At 39.0% G+C, this 12,735-nt stretch overlaps 1 protein-coding gene across 2 annotated transcripts in view; it reads right to left on the bottom strand.

The window, feature by feature from the left end:
• The window catches only part of DGKB (diacylglycerol kinase beta), a 500,582-nt gene that overhangs the window by 95,700 nt on the left and 392,147 nt on the right, over positions 1-12,735 (bottom strand). For both annotated transcript variants that reach the window (XM_074945832.1, XM_074945833.1), the window contains 2 exons: positions 8,321-8,411; positions 1,977-2,172 (listed from right to left, as the gene is read on the bottom strand). In XM_074945832.1, coding sequence (XP_074801933.1) covers positions 1,977-2,172; positions 8,321-8,411 — 287 coding nt within the window. The remainder of the gene's footprint in view (positions 1-1,976; positions 2,173-8,320; positions 8,412-12,735) is intronic.

Genomic DNA, 12,735 nt, shown 5'->3' with positions numbered 1-12,735 from the left:
AACTTCTTCGCACTACCCAGCAACATTCCTGAACACTGACATGGAGGGACCACCTTTAAAGGTAACTAGTGTTCTTCATTCAGTCCTTGATATCTCTGCTGAGACTGCCAACAAGGACGTAAACAAAGGGTAATAATTACTATTGTAACATGGAGACAAATCCACCAGTCACTAGACTGAAACTGCTATCCCATTCGAGACAGATCTTCAAACACCTGAGAGGTTACTACAGTTTTCACCCATACCAATTTGAAAGGCATGTGAATTGCTGCCCTTGATGTGAAAGGCTCTGTATCCCTTTGTTTGTTAGGTTATGCCTACACTACGGTTGGACCTTACAATGGCACAGTTGGACCTTACAGCTGCGCCGCTGTAAGGTCTCCTGTGTAGCCTCTTTTTGCTGGCAAGTCGGCTCTGCTGCCGTCATAATTAAACCACCCCCAACAAATGGTGTTAGCTATGTCAGCAGGTGAGCCTCTCCTGCTGGCACAGCACTGTCCACACCAGCACTTTTGTCGGTGAAACTTATGTTGGTCGGTGGACCAAGCACACAATTGTGATCTTTTTTCTCTTGGTGTTCAAGAAACAAGGGATTCTAGGATTGACAGCAGCAGTAGAAACTCTGTAGTTGGTAGGAAGGTGTGGTAGCACCATGGAGCTGTCCCAGCTCCAACTGGACTATCAGAGCAGCGCTAAAATGAGGACGGGGTGAAGGAAACATGCTGCACCCTGCTAATGGGCACAGGAGATACCATTGTTGTGGCCAGTCCCCCAGCAATCCCAGAGTCCTTGTGCCTTCTTCAAAGACAATGCCTCAGTAAACTTCTGCCAATACACATTGCCTTCTCATCCCAGTCAGGTAGTGGTTTAAAGCTACAATATATCCCATACTAGTGTCATGAACAAACAAGGACTTAAAAAAAAGTTTAATGTCAGAGTACCAGATCTGGGGGAAAAAAAACCCAGATATTTAGAATCTTTAGAGAAGCAGCAAAAGTAAAAGGATTGAAATAAAATCAGAATGTAAAAATCCTGAGTTTTATCAAGCTTACCGAGAAATACACCTTTTGAATGTTTTAACCCATTGGGGTAAGGGATCTTTCTCTTTGAAAGTGAAAAATACAAAGAGAGGAAAAGAAGGAGTACATAGATGATAACTGTAGGCCAATAGTATCATACTGTGGTCTGAGAACCCTTCCATGTGGTCTGTACCAAATAATATTTTAGACCAAAATGTTGGAGGGTTGTGTGGGGAGGTGGGTTCATAAGAAGTTCTCTTTTAGAAAGTGGTCCACAAAATGCAAAAATTGGAGAAAAACTGATTTAAACTTCTTAACTTGTAATATTTAATGTTGTGTTACAATGAATGCCGTCCAGCTCCCACCAAGTAAAATGGACACTTATTTACTACAATGATTGTCAGAAATAACTTTTAATAATGAAATCTTAGGACTGAATCCTGAGATCTCTATAAAAATGAGTAATGACTAAATAGAAGGGAAAGCTGGCAGGCAAACTGCAGTGTATATAATCAGGGAGTGCAGATAAGATCCAGGTATGGTAGCAGATCCTCATTATTACCATGATGAGACAAGCTCCATGGCTATGGAGGACAAATTCTGTCAGAATAGGGGCATGTCTGTCCCTGAAACCAAATTGTATGTAGAGTGTTATTCATGAGTAGCTTTTATCTGGCTTCTGTAGCATTAAGCACTTTTTCTACAGAATAGAACAGCAGTGCTCCACGTTGTTGTTTAGTCTGCTTCACATGTGACGTCCTATCTAGGTTTGCACACAGATTGCAATTATCAGTGTAGATGTGTTTATGCCAGTGCACTGCTGCAGCATTTTGTGTTTGTGTGTGTGTTTTGTTTTTTTAAGCCACACTTAGTTTCGATAAGGAGGAATATAGCATTATAGTTTTATAAGTTATTTGACTGTCTAGAACCAGCTATTCATTTTAATCTGAAGATTACCTTGACATGCAACCTTCAATTCCTTAGCATCTGTGACAGTGGTTCTTTTATCCAACCTCTTCTTTTCAGTTCGACGATGGCTACGTCTTTTCTTGGTCTCTCCCCAAAGATTTGATCCACCGTGCATGCTTGGAATGTTCAGAATGGCAATTCCTTCCAGAGAAATATTGATTAAGTCTAGCTGAATTCCATCACACTGATTAGCAAAGGAAACAAAGAAATAAAGAGAGAAAGCAGTAAGACAGAAAGAGAAATCAGAATGTTCTACCTACCAGTTGTTTTTTTTCCTTCATCATTCCTCCTACTGTCAAATACATACTCCTGTTTAATACTAAAATATATATCATACCTGGAAAGGAACTATGAGCTGGGAAGAAGAGTACAAGGTCCTGGTTCAGAAGGCAGAATGTGGATATGATTACTATTCATCCCCAGGTTGCTTGCTTAAATATGGAACTATTTGGCAGTGAAAGGTTGTTATCTGATGGTTATGCATTGACTGATGTGAAACGTGTTCATGATCTCACTACAGCTCTTACTGGACAAATATCCATATGGCAAAAACTACCTTCACAATAATCTGTCTGTGCCAGAGAAACACTTTTTCTATTTTAGGGTTTTATACTGCTGCCCAGCACCATAGTATCTGAGCACTTTCCACGTAAGATCAGTAGCAACAGTGGAAGTCCCTGCGTAGACTTCATGGAGTTTCTGACACCTCCACTGCTGGTAATCAAAACCCTTTTCTAAACATTAATTTACTTTTAAAATTTAAATTAACCTTTAGAGCAACGTTTCTGAAACTGGGGTCCGCATACCCCTGGGGGTCTGCGGGCCCACCTGATCAACTCTTCTCTTTTCCTCCCTCACCTCCTCCCCATCCCTCCCAGCGCCTTCTGCATGCCAGGGAACAGCTGTTCAGCAGCATGCAGGAAGTGCTGGGAGGGAAGGGAAGTAGCTGGGATGGAGTGGAAAGAGGCAGGGAAGAGGAGGGACAGGGGTGGAGTGGGAAGAGGTGGGGTGAGGCCTTCAGAAAGTGTGGTGGGGCGAGGGCCTGGGGCTGAGTGGGGGAAGACTTGGGGGTCCCCAAATTTTTAAAATCAAAATGGGGGTCTTTGGGTTGCTAAAGTTTGAGAACTGCTGTTCTAGAGGACTTAAATTTATCACCACATCTGACGGACGAATAGCATACACCTGCTTAGCACTATACAGCAGTCAAATCATTGGGAATGAGCCCATGTTGGAGATAAACCAAAGATCTTCTTGGCCAGGAGCAAAGTGCTACCAGTAGAGCCATAAGGAAACTTCTATTCTGCTTTAAAAATCAGTTTCTTCAATAATATAATAGCTTTCCTTGAAAGTGATATAAGGAGTCCCACTTTGGCTTCTTTGCTATCTCTTTAGGAAAGTTAGTGCTCATGACAGATGCCAGATGGAAAGTCCTAAACAGAAAACTCCCCTGTTTATCCAGAGAACAGGAAACCTATTTAGAACAGGAGTCACTACACACTGCCCTGTTTACATCTCCTAAAGATGAGGTAGATTGAGGGGTGTGAAGATAATTTAGTTCCTCTGCTCATTCAGTCCTTGGCTTCTCAGCCGATACTTCCAATACACATACAATGTAGTGCTGGTTTTCCAATACAGACACATATTCCCTTAGGAACCAGACCAAGACCACTAACCCATTCCATCTACAGCAAGGAACTGAACAGCAATCGGATAGAAAACAAACAACTTTTGGTTACTACAACTTGGGTTATATTTGCACCCATTACAGGGGCAAAGGCTTCATATCCATTTATTAATTCATTGAGTCATCGAAAGTCCCCAGGATCCACATTTCCATATTGGCTGAAGTTATTTGCACACTAGCCTCATGCCTCACAACACATCCTGGCATAACCACATGCTTTATTATATATTGCATGAATATGTTAGGTCCCGGTTCTGTAATTTACAATATGCTAGGGGATGCCTGCACTTTCATCAAGCCCTTTCAGTGGGGTTCTGCATAGCTACAGGGACCCACTTGTACATTTTAAATGCAGGATTATGGCCTGAATTTGGAATGCCAATATATAATTACCAGGAAGAAATCTAGAAAAAAATATATGGTTCAGTGAGAGTTCATTGACATCTGGTAGCTCACTGCTCTACAGGCCACTGTCATTTTCTTTCTCTGCTTAACATTAAGCCTTTATTAAGGCTTTTACCAAGAAAAAGAACCCGCTACATGTAATTATGATCATCCCTGCCCCAATTGTTCACTTATCCTGTAACTCACCCAAAGCACAAAACCAAACCATACTTAGCGTATACCCCTCTGTCTTTTTCAAATGCTTTTAACAATATTACAAATCTAGAGAAGAGACAAGAGCAATCACAATAGAAAGGCTTCCTTTTTATATTTTCTCACACAAAATTAAAAAGTTTAAAGCCACGTAAAATATTCAGTGAGGGAAGCTGGTAAGATGCAATGACGTCTTGAAATGACTTGGCAGTTGTGGCAACAAGTATAACAGAAATGGCACATTTTTATTGACTTTCAAAAAAAGGTGATGACTGTCTTCAATGTCATTTTGGAAGAAAACTCATGGTTTTTCTATATTTTATATGTATTAAAGATAAAGATTTATTTTACTAAAAAATTCTGCTCATGTGTATACTTACTTACTGCTATACATTCTAGATAAACAGATATTAATTTCATAATTAAAAGTAATCTTGTGTAAATACCCTGCAGGCCTCAATGAATCAAACACATACTGTGTGTCAGGCCTCCCACTGTCTTCAAGTGGAATGTACTGGCTGGATAATTAGATAGTACATATTTTTTAACCTTATTTGCATGCATATTATATCTTTTGCACACTGACAAGCAGCAGTAACAACAAAAGTCAGATTACCACAGGGAATTCCCACAAAGAAGTCTTCATTCCTTATAATTTGCAGCCTAAATTAAAATAATTTGATCTTTGACAAGGATGAAATGTCAAGCAGAAGGGGGTCCTCTACAAGCCACGGCCTGTGGCTTCTGAAATCTGCCTAATTTATGTCAGTCACTTCTTAATACATATTTAAGTATTACACGAAAAAGATGATAAATATGCAATCTGACACCTTTGGTATTTCCCTGCTGTTAATTTATAAAGGTCTGGCGTCCCCCAAACCGACTGGAATTATTTAAATAAAAGAAGAATTGTAAAATAAGATGGTGCAGGGGCCTCACTTCCATTTTCACTCAATATTGAACACAGCAGGTAGTACACTAAGACAATTATTTGACTAGGCCTCAGAATCCCACTGTGATGAGTTACTTTCGGAATTAGTAAAGAAGGATTTCTTTTGTTCATACACAGAGAAGGAGTTTGCTCTATAGGTAGCTTTTTGTTGCCCTAATACATTCATATTCTAAAATAACAAATCACATTTGTATTCTGTTCCTATTTTTTTCTGTTTCATGTAATGTAAAGGTATTGTTAATATAACAGCATGCTTTTTAGATGTATATCTTGTCTATATAAAATCGAAAATAGTAGTTTTTTTCTGGTTCCTTTTGGGTCCATTCTTGGATGCAGTCCAATTTTCTGTGTTAGCTTTTCTATTACATTCATTAGCCTGGAACATTTTAGATCTGTCTTAGAGTGAAGCTATCAAGTGTGATTTAGTTTACTGAAAAGAACTGAGAATGAAGGCTATAGACTCTGAATAAGTGCAATACTGTGCCACACCATACTGTCACTTAATCTTGCTCATTTTTATATAAAAAGGTATTTATGGAGGAGAAGCTGATAGCCCAGGACACACTATAAAGGTTTAAGTCTAATTTTGGTAACAACTCAAATTACAAAGGAAAGAAAACTAATTTTACAGATTGCCATTTTCCTCCATAAAATTGCTTTCCTTCTCATTTAGAAGACTTGTCTTTTGGGGCCCCGATTCAGAAAAGCATTCCTATTCAGGACAGCACTTGAACATGTGCTGTTTTCCTGAACTACTGACTTTTCCTGTCACCTTCACATGGATTTTCATGTACGAATTTGAGGTTTAAAATGTACTATTCATCTTGTACAGAAAAGAAAGTACAGGACTTAAGAAATCCGAGTGCAAATTAGGAAGGCCAGGCTTAATTAAGTTAGAAACCAAATATAAGGATGAACTAATATTTGCCCGTAAAATGCCTGATTACATTCTCCCAGCTCAGAAATACAGATCCCTAATCTTCGTGGGCTTTGTTCACATAACATTTGGCTCTGTAGCAAATGCACTCTGTGTGTTTTATTCACAAAGTGAAATGTGGTATTATTCATCAAGGTCTCATTTGCAGTGAGATCCTTGAGCAAAGGGCGGCAGGTAACAAACCAGATGAAAACACATTGTAACATAAATGCTTATAATATAAGAACAAAACAGAAGAAAATACAAATACACGGTTAGGTATTATTAGTGTAAGAGAAACCTATTTTTCAAGGTAATAGCTGTGCATAATTTATTCCCACTACCCAATTTTAAGGAGTCCATTTCTATTTGGTTTGCTCAGGTACCTCTCTTGAGCATTAATGATATTAACCATCATGCAGTAAGTGAATAAAAACAAGTACACACAATATAATGAAACTCTAATGTCTTGAATTTAATAATAATAATTTAAAGACTCCAATTTACCACCATTTTGAGACTGGATGGAAATTCATTTAACTTTGAGTATGCGGGATGTAAAAATATATGGTCACCTATATAGCTTCTGTGTTTAAGGAGATCAACTCTTACTAGGCACAGAACTTATGTAATGGCTGGGTGGAAAGTTGTTCATTGGACAAAAACCTGCTCCTGTGCTTTATATTCTGCTAAATTACAGTGTATCTGAGATTTAGATACCAAGACCCACATTTAAAAATCAAACCTGCTAGTCAGTTCCCCAAATATTTAGGAAAATGTTTCTCAAGTTAATTGTATTTAGAACTGAATATGAAGCATTTCCTTCAAAATCAAAATTAGGTATAAAATATCTGCTTCAAGAGCAAGATATAAATACTCCTAATTTCAGGAGAAATGGCAATTTGGCAGTAACATCCAATTTATTTTTCTGAAGCAAAAAAACGTTCACAAGCAAAAAATCTGCCTTTCAACCTAACAACAAACTAAGTAAGTCCCAGGCCTCATAAGCCTCAGAAATTCAGTCTTAATAATCTTTGGTGGTGTCCTGTAGACATTTGCTACAGTGATGGAAAGGACTTTACCATCACTGTAATAAATTTACCAAGAGGTGGTAACTAGATCAACAGAAATATTATTCTGTCAACCTAGTGGTATCTATACCAGGGCTGAGGTCAGCTTAACTATGTGTCTCAGCGGTACGAAATTTCACACCCATGAGCACCATAACTAGGTTGACCTAAGTTTTAGGTGTAGATCAGGTCCTAGTATTCAAAGCCCATTCAACTCAAGTCAATGGGAGTCTTTCAATTCACTTCAGCAGGCTTTGGATCAGGCCCTAATAACCTTTCATCACACATTTTGGGCCCACTCATCCTACCATCAGTGGCAAAATATCTCATTGACTTCGCAAAAAGCGAGTCTGGGCCCTTTGCCATTATTATCAGAATAGAAAAGGGGCTCAATCCTCTTGAGGAATGTTTGAATTATTATAACTTACATCCTCAGGTTTATATTTCTAATTATATTATATTTTTTCACCTTACTTTTGTAATGTGACTAACAGCCCCCATCAGTCACTTACACTATCGAAACTATCGAAACTCCCTGATCTAACATTTTTAATGCCTATTCCGTCCACATCTATCAAGGGTGCCTTTTCAGATAACCTTGGATGTATAATGGTAAGATGGCCCCTTGTGCAAAGAGGAAAAAGTAGTTAATGAAGGGGAATGATTAAAAAAAAAATTTATTCTTTAACCTTTATCCAGGAAAGCAAGTACAATTTTAGTGAATTGAGTTTTAAAGGTTACAAAAACTTGGGACCTAGAAATAATAAGATTTTTTATTTTAATGCTGCAGCAATTCTCCCTCCCTCTGACAATCTTTCATTTTTCTATCTGACCCAGCGATAGTTACTTCCCTATTGATTTCTAAAGTTATAGTTCCCCTCTTGCCCTCTTCTACTGTATTAAGACCTCACTAATCATCAAACTGAACTTTGTCCCACACCACAAATAGACTTGACAAAAATAATATTTTGGGATCTGAGATCAAAACCTTGTGCATTCCTTTGTCTTATTGGATCTGGGCACTCTGCACTGCCCTCCCCATCCCACCACCCCCTGCATTCCAGTCAAACCAGAAACATTTTATAGTGTAACATGCACTGATTAGTTCCTTACTTCTATTTCTACAGATTCGTGCAGCTTCTTGCAGGTGGCCGAGAAAGTTTCAGAAGTGCCAAACTCAAAATACCAAAATTTGTTCTTCATTCTGAAACAGGAAAAAAAAAAGGAGAAGAAGAAGAAGCAGCTTATGCAATATCAATATCTGAACAAAAAAGTGATCATCCTGTCTCCCATCATAAGTAATGGCAAAGGCTTGGAAACGTGTGCCATCCCATTTGAAATAGATGAGCTCGTAATTTTCAAAGCTTAAATGTTGGTGTCAAGTTGTATGATATCCCCTAAAGCGATAACAGGAATGAGTGGAACTGACAGGTTCAAATGTTCCTTTGACTTTTCTATTTTAGTGACAATCAGAATTTTTTTTGTCACTTAACCAGTGACATGCCTCAGAAAATTTACTGATTCTTATTTCATGTCTTACACCCTGGTGGTTTAGAGTTCAAATCCCTATTCCACAGAATTCTAGCATATGGAAGTAGCGGAGATCCTCAGGATGAAACAGAGGTAAGACAAGAATTAAGTCTGTCCCAAGCCACTTGAGTGATTCTAGTTCATTATCACAAATAAGATATTCAAAGAAAATCAAAATTCCTGCCCTAATATCTCCTCAGATATTTTGCTGTTTGACAGCTGACACGTAAAATGGGGCATGGAATTTGCATTTTGAAGTTAATTACTGGATTCTAGGGTAAAATAAAAGCAGATGAAAATCTATATTGAAAATATACAGGATAGCATGAAACCTGTGGAGACATTACACCTGTGTAGCCTCCCAAATGTATAATGAAGCTCGCACTTCTATTTTAATAGTTTTATTGTACAGTGTTAAATATAATCAGTACATCAGTAATACCACTTCATATAATTAAAAGCAGTTTTGTGTAACCAGAGTGAAACTTTAATTATTCTGTGACAAAAAGAGAAACTATCCTTCTAAAAAAAAAAACCAAAACCCAAGTTAGACTTCATTATTCACATTTAAGAATCAGACATGAATATAGTGCATTCAGCTGTAATTGTCATTCTTTGGTATAAACACAGTACACTGCACTTTGAACTAGAATTTGGCTAATCCTGCATCAGTGCACAAGTCAGAAGGTGGATATAGATAGATCAAGTTATAAAATCTGCCAGCTATAGTGTCGCTCTCACCCTACCTGCTCGGTAGACAGTGACAGCCAGTTAAAGGCAATGTGGAGGGATACTACATTAGTTGTCATTCCCAGAAACCTGCTGATAAAAGAGTTAGACAGAATCCTGCCTGGTGTACCAGGGGAGTGACACAAGAGTGGTCACTACTAGAGTCTGGAATAGGGTGTAGAGATCTACTCCAAGATACCAAACTCTAAGGAGAGCGAGCTGACATATTGCTGTAAAACAGTGTAACCTTTTTCAAAAAGGGCTTTTACACGGATGATTTGAAAGTCTTGGAAAACAATTTTCAGCACTGAACTCTACATTAAACGTCAATCTGCTCTGTCTGTGAGAACAGAGACATGCTTCACAGAGCAACTTTAACAAGCAGTATGAAACTATTTCAGGTGACAGTATTTTCAGAAATAGCTATATGGCTAGATTTTCAAAACAGCCCCTGTTTTGGTACCCTTGTTTGTAAGCACAAATGATAGATAATATCCTCAAAATAATACCTGTCTCTTACATAGCACTTTTTATCAGTGGCTCTCAAAGCGCTTCACAATCTTTAATGTATTTCTCCTCACAACACCCCTGTGACGTAGGGATGCCTTTCGTGAGCCACAATAGGGACTTCGGTTGGTTTAACAATGTCACTTGGTTGTGGATTTTCCACACCCTTGAGCAACATAGCTGGGTTGATGTAATTTTCTAGTATAGACCAGCCTTTAGTTTCCCCACGTAGTCAAGCCCTTTCTCGCCTTTGTTCCTTGTAGCCTCGCAGCTGGTGAACACCCCTAAGAGACATAGCTATGCCAGCCTAACCTCTGGTGTAGACAACAATAGGTCAATGGACGAATTCTTCTGTCAACCTAGCTATCACCTCACAGGAAGATGGATTAACTACAGTGATGGGAGAACCTCTCTCGTCACTTTAGTCAGTGTCTACAATTGAAGTGCTACTGTGGCACAGCTGAAGCGCTGCAGCTGTGCTGCTGGAGCATTTTAAGCATAGACATACCCTAGTACTGGAACATGGTGTGATAAGTGGGACCATCTTCTAAAACATGTTTGAAACAAGTTGGCAGTACAGCATAGGAAAGCTCGCACTGACATCACCTATACTATTCTCGTACTGGAGATAAATAGCAGACTTTTGTCTCTAGTTCTCCCAAGCCAACACCTTGCACAAGAGCTACATTCACTTAATTAAAAAAGAAAAAAGCACAGAGCACTATTTTCATCCAACAATCAAGTGAGTTTGCTTAAGCTGGCTATGCTGCAGCTTTGCATTATTATCAGTTAATTAGAAACCCCCAACTGCTAAAATTATTGTATGTAACCTTTCTGATTAGGAAATTACAAGGCATATTATTGGGAAAATAGCCCTATATCTAAATATGGAAATAATACATGTTTTATTATACACCAGAAGAGCACATGCACTGCATCTCATTATGCAATCAGTCAAGCAAAATGGATTAATACATTAATTGTATTCATAAAAAGGGGTCAGCCAATGACAAAGTATATCTTCAAATTAAAAAAAAAAAATACAAAAACCCCATTCTCTGACCTAAAAAGTATTATACACAAGGCTATTAGCCTTGCCTATTATTAAGGTTGCCTAAGAGTTCCCATTATAAGACCCTATTTTTAGTTGCTTATAACTTTGCCCAACTTTAACCATTTGGACTGAAATTTTCCATACTGGGTGTCTGCCTCAGGCTGGTATTGTTTTGTTTTGTTTTTTATTTCAGATAAAATGGTTCAGCTTCTGCCAGTGAGGCTTGGGACAAGACACATTTTACCCATGTTAAAAAATTCTGAAGACTTTCTCCTTGAAAAGCTATAGTATCTTTCTTTGGAGCAGGGGCTTGAAATTTGTCACAGCAGTTGTCTTTGTGGCAGGAATGTGTCTTTTGCCATCTCCATGAAAATCCACTCCAAATTTGACCAAGTTATAAGCATCTGAAAAATTGCAGTTTGCACATGCTCAGTAGAAACTGCTTACCTTTTCGCAGTTATACTCCCTGAAGATTCCACCTACACTGAGCCTAGGGCTGAACAGGACTTTTCTTGAAATTAAAGCTCTGGGATGCTGTGGCTGATGCCAGTCAAGGAACCTGAACTGAGAGGAGGGAGACTCTCTGTCATGAGCTCTCAGTGGTCCCCCTGCTGGGGCCAGGCAGTCTGAGGAAGGAATTTTTCTGATTCAAATGCAGAGGGAACAAGAGCTACTGAAGTGGGACGTGGCAGAGTAAACGAGAACAAAGAGGGGGAGGAGGAGGGTCAGAAACGTGTACTGGAAGGTAGCAGGGGGAAGAAGGAAATTGGGACTGGAAGTTGGCACGTGAGGGAGACTGGGACCAGCTGGGTAAGGAGACTGGAAGCCAGAGGCAGAAATGCAGATTGGATGATGAGCTCCTGCGAGACCTGGACTGGTTGTGCAAGGAGACTGGAGCTTAGAACCTGAGGGGGCAGGCAGAGGAGGTGAGGGGAAGAGGAGACAGATCTGATGAAGAGCTGTTGTGTATGAGGAGAAGTAGGGCTGGCTGGGCAATGAGACTAGAACAAAGAACCAGAGATGTAAGGGAGACTGAGAATGAGACACAGAGCCCGGCAAAGAGCAAGAGGATACGAAGTGGCAAATTTCCATAAACGAGAGACCTACTTGAGAAAAGTAGAGCAATGGCTGAGAATTATGGTGAAAAAGTGGAGGCCAGAGTGAGGGAAAGAGGTGAATATCAGTAAGAGATAAGAACTGCAAAATAAATGTAAAAAGAAAAGGAGTACTTGTGGCACCTTAGAGACTAACCAATTTATTTGATCATAAGCTTTCGTGAGCTACAGCTCACTTCATAAATTGGTTAGTCTCTAACGTGCCACAAGTACTCCTTTTCTTTTTGAAAATAAATGTACACAATTTATATCATATTACAGAGAGAAAACAAAGATAAAATAGGGAGAGGGAAAAAGGCTGAACCAGGGAAGTTAAAGAGGAGGGAAAAATAAACTGAAAAGACTGAAGTATGAAGAATTTTTGTTTTGGTTTGGTTTGTCTTTAAGGTCTGAAAAGTGAGAGTAAAACATTAAAAATTAACATAGGAATATAGAAATTGCCATACTGCAGCAAACCAGTGATAATGTATCCCAATATTCTGTACTTAACAGCGTCCAGTACCAGAGGCTTCAGAGGAAAGTCCAAGAATCTCTCTAGTGGACAGTTACGGAATAATTTGACTATAAGAGAAGTTTTTCCCTAACTTCAGGCA

The sequence above is a fragment of the Natator depressus genome, chromosome 2 (assembly GCF_965152275.1).
Source record: "Natator depressus isolate rNatDep1 chromosome 2, rNatDep2.hap1, whole genome shotgun sequence".
Lineage (NCBI taxonomy): Eukaryota > Metazoa > Chordata > Testudines > Cheloniidae > Natator > Natator depressus.
Note: the sequence above shows the minus strand (reverse complement) of the source record. Positions and strands in the feature narration are given on the sequence as shown.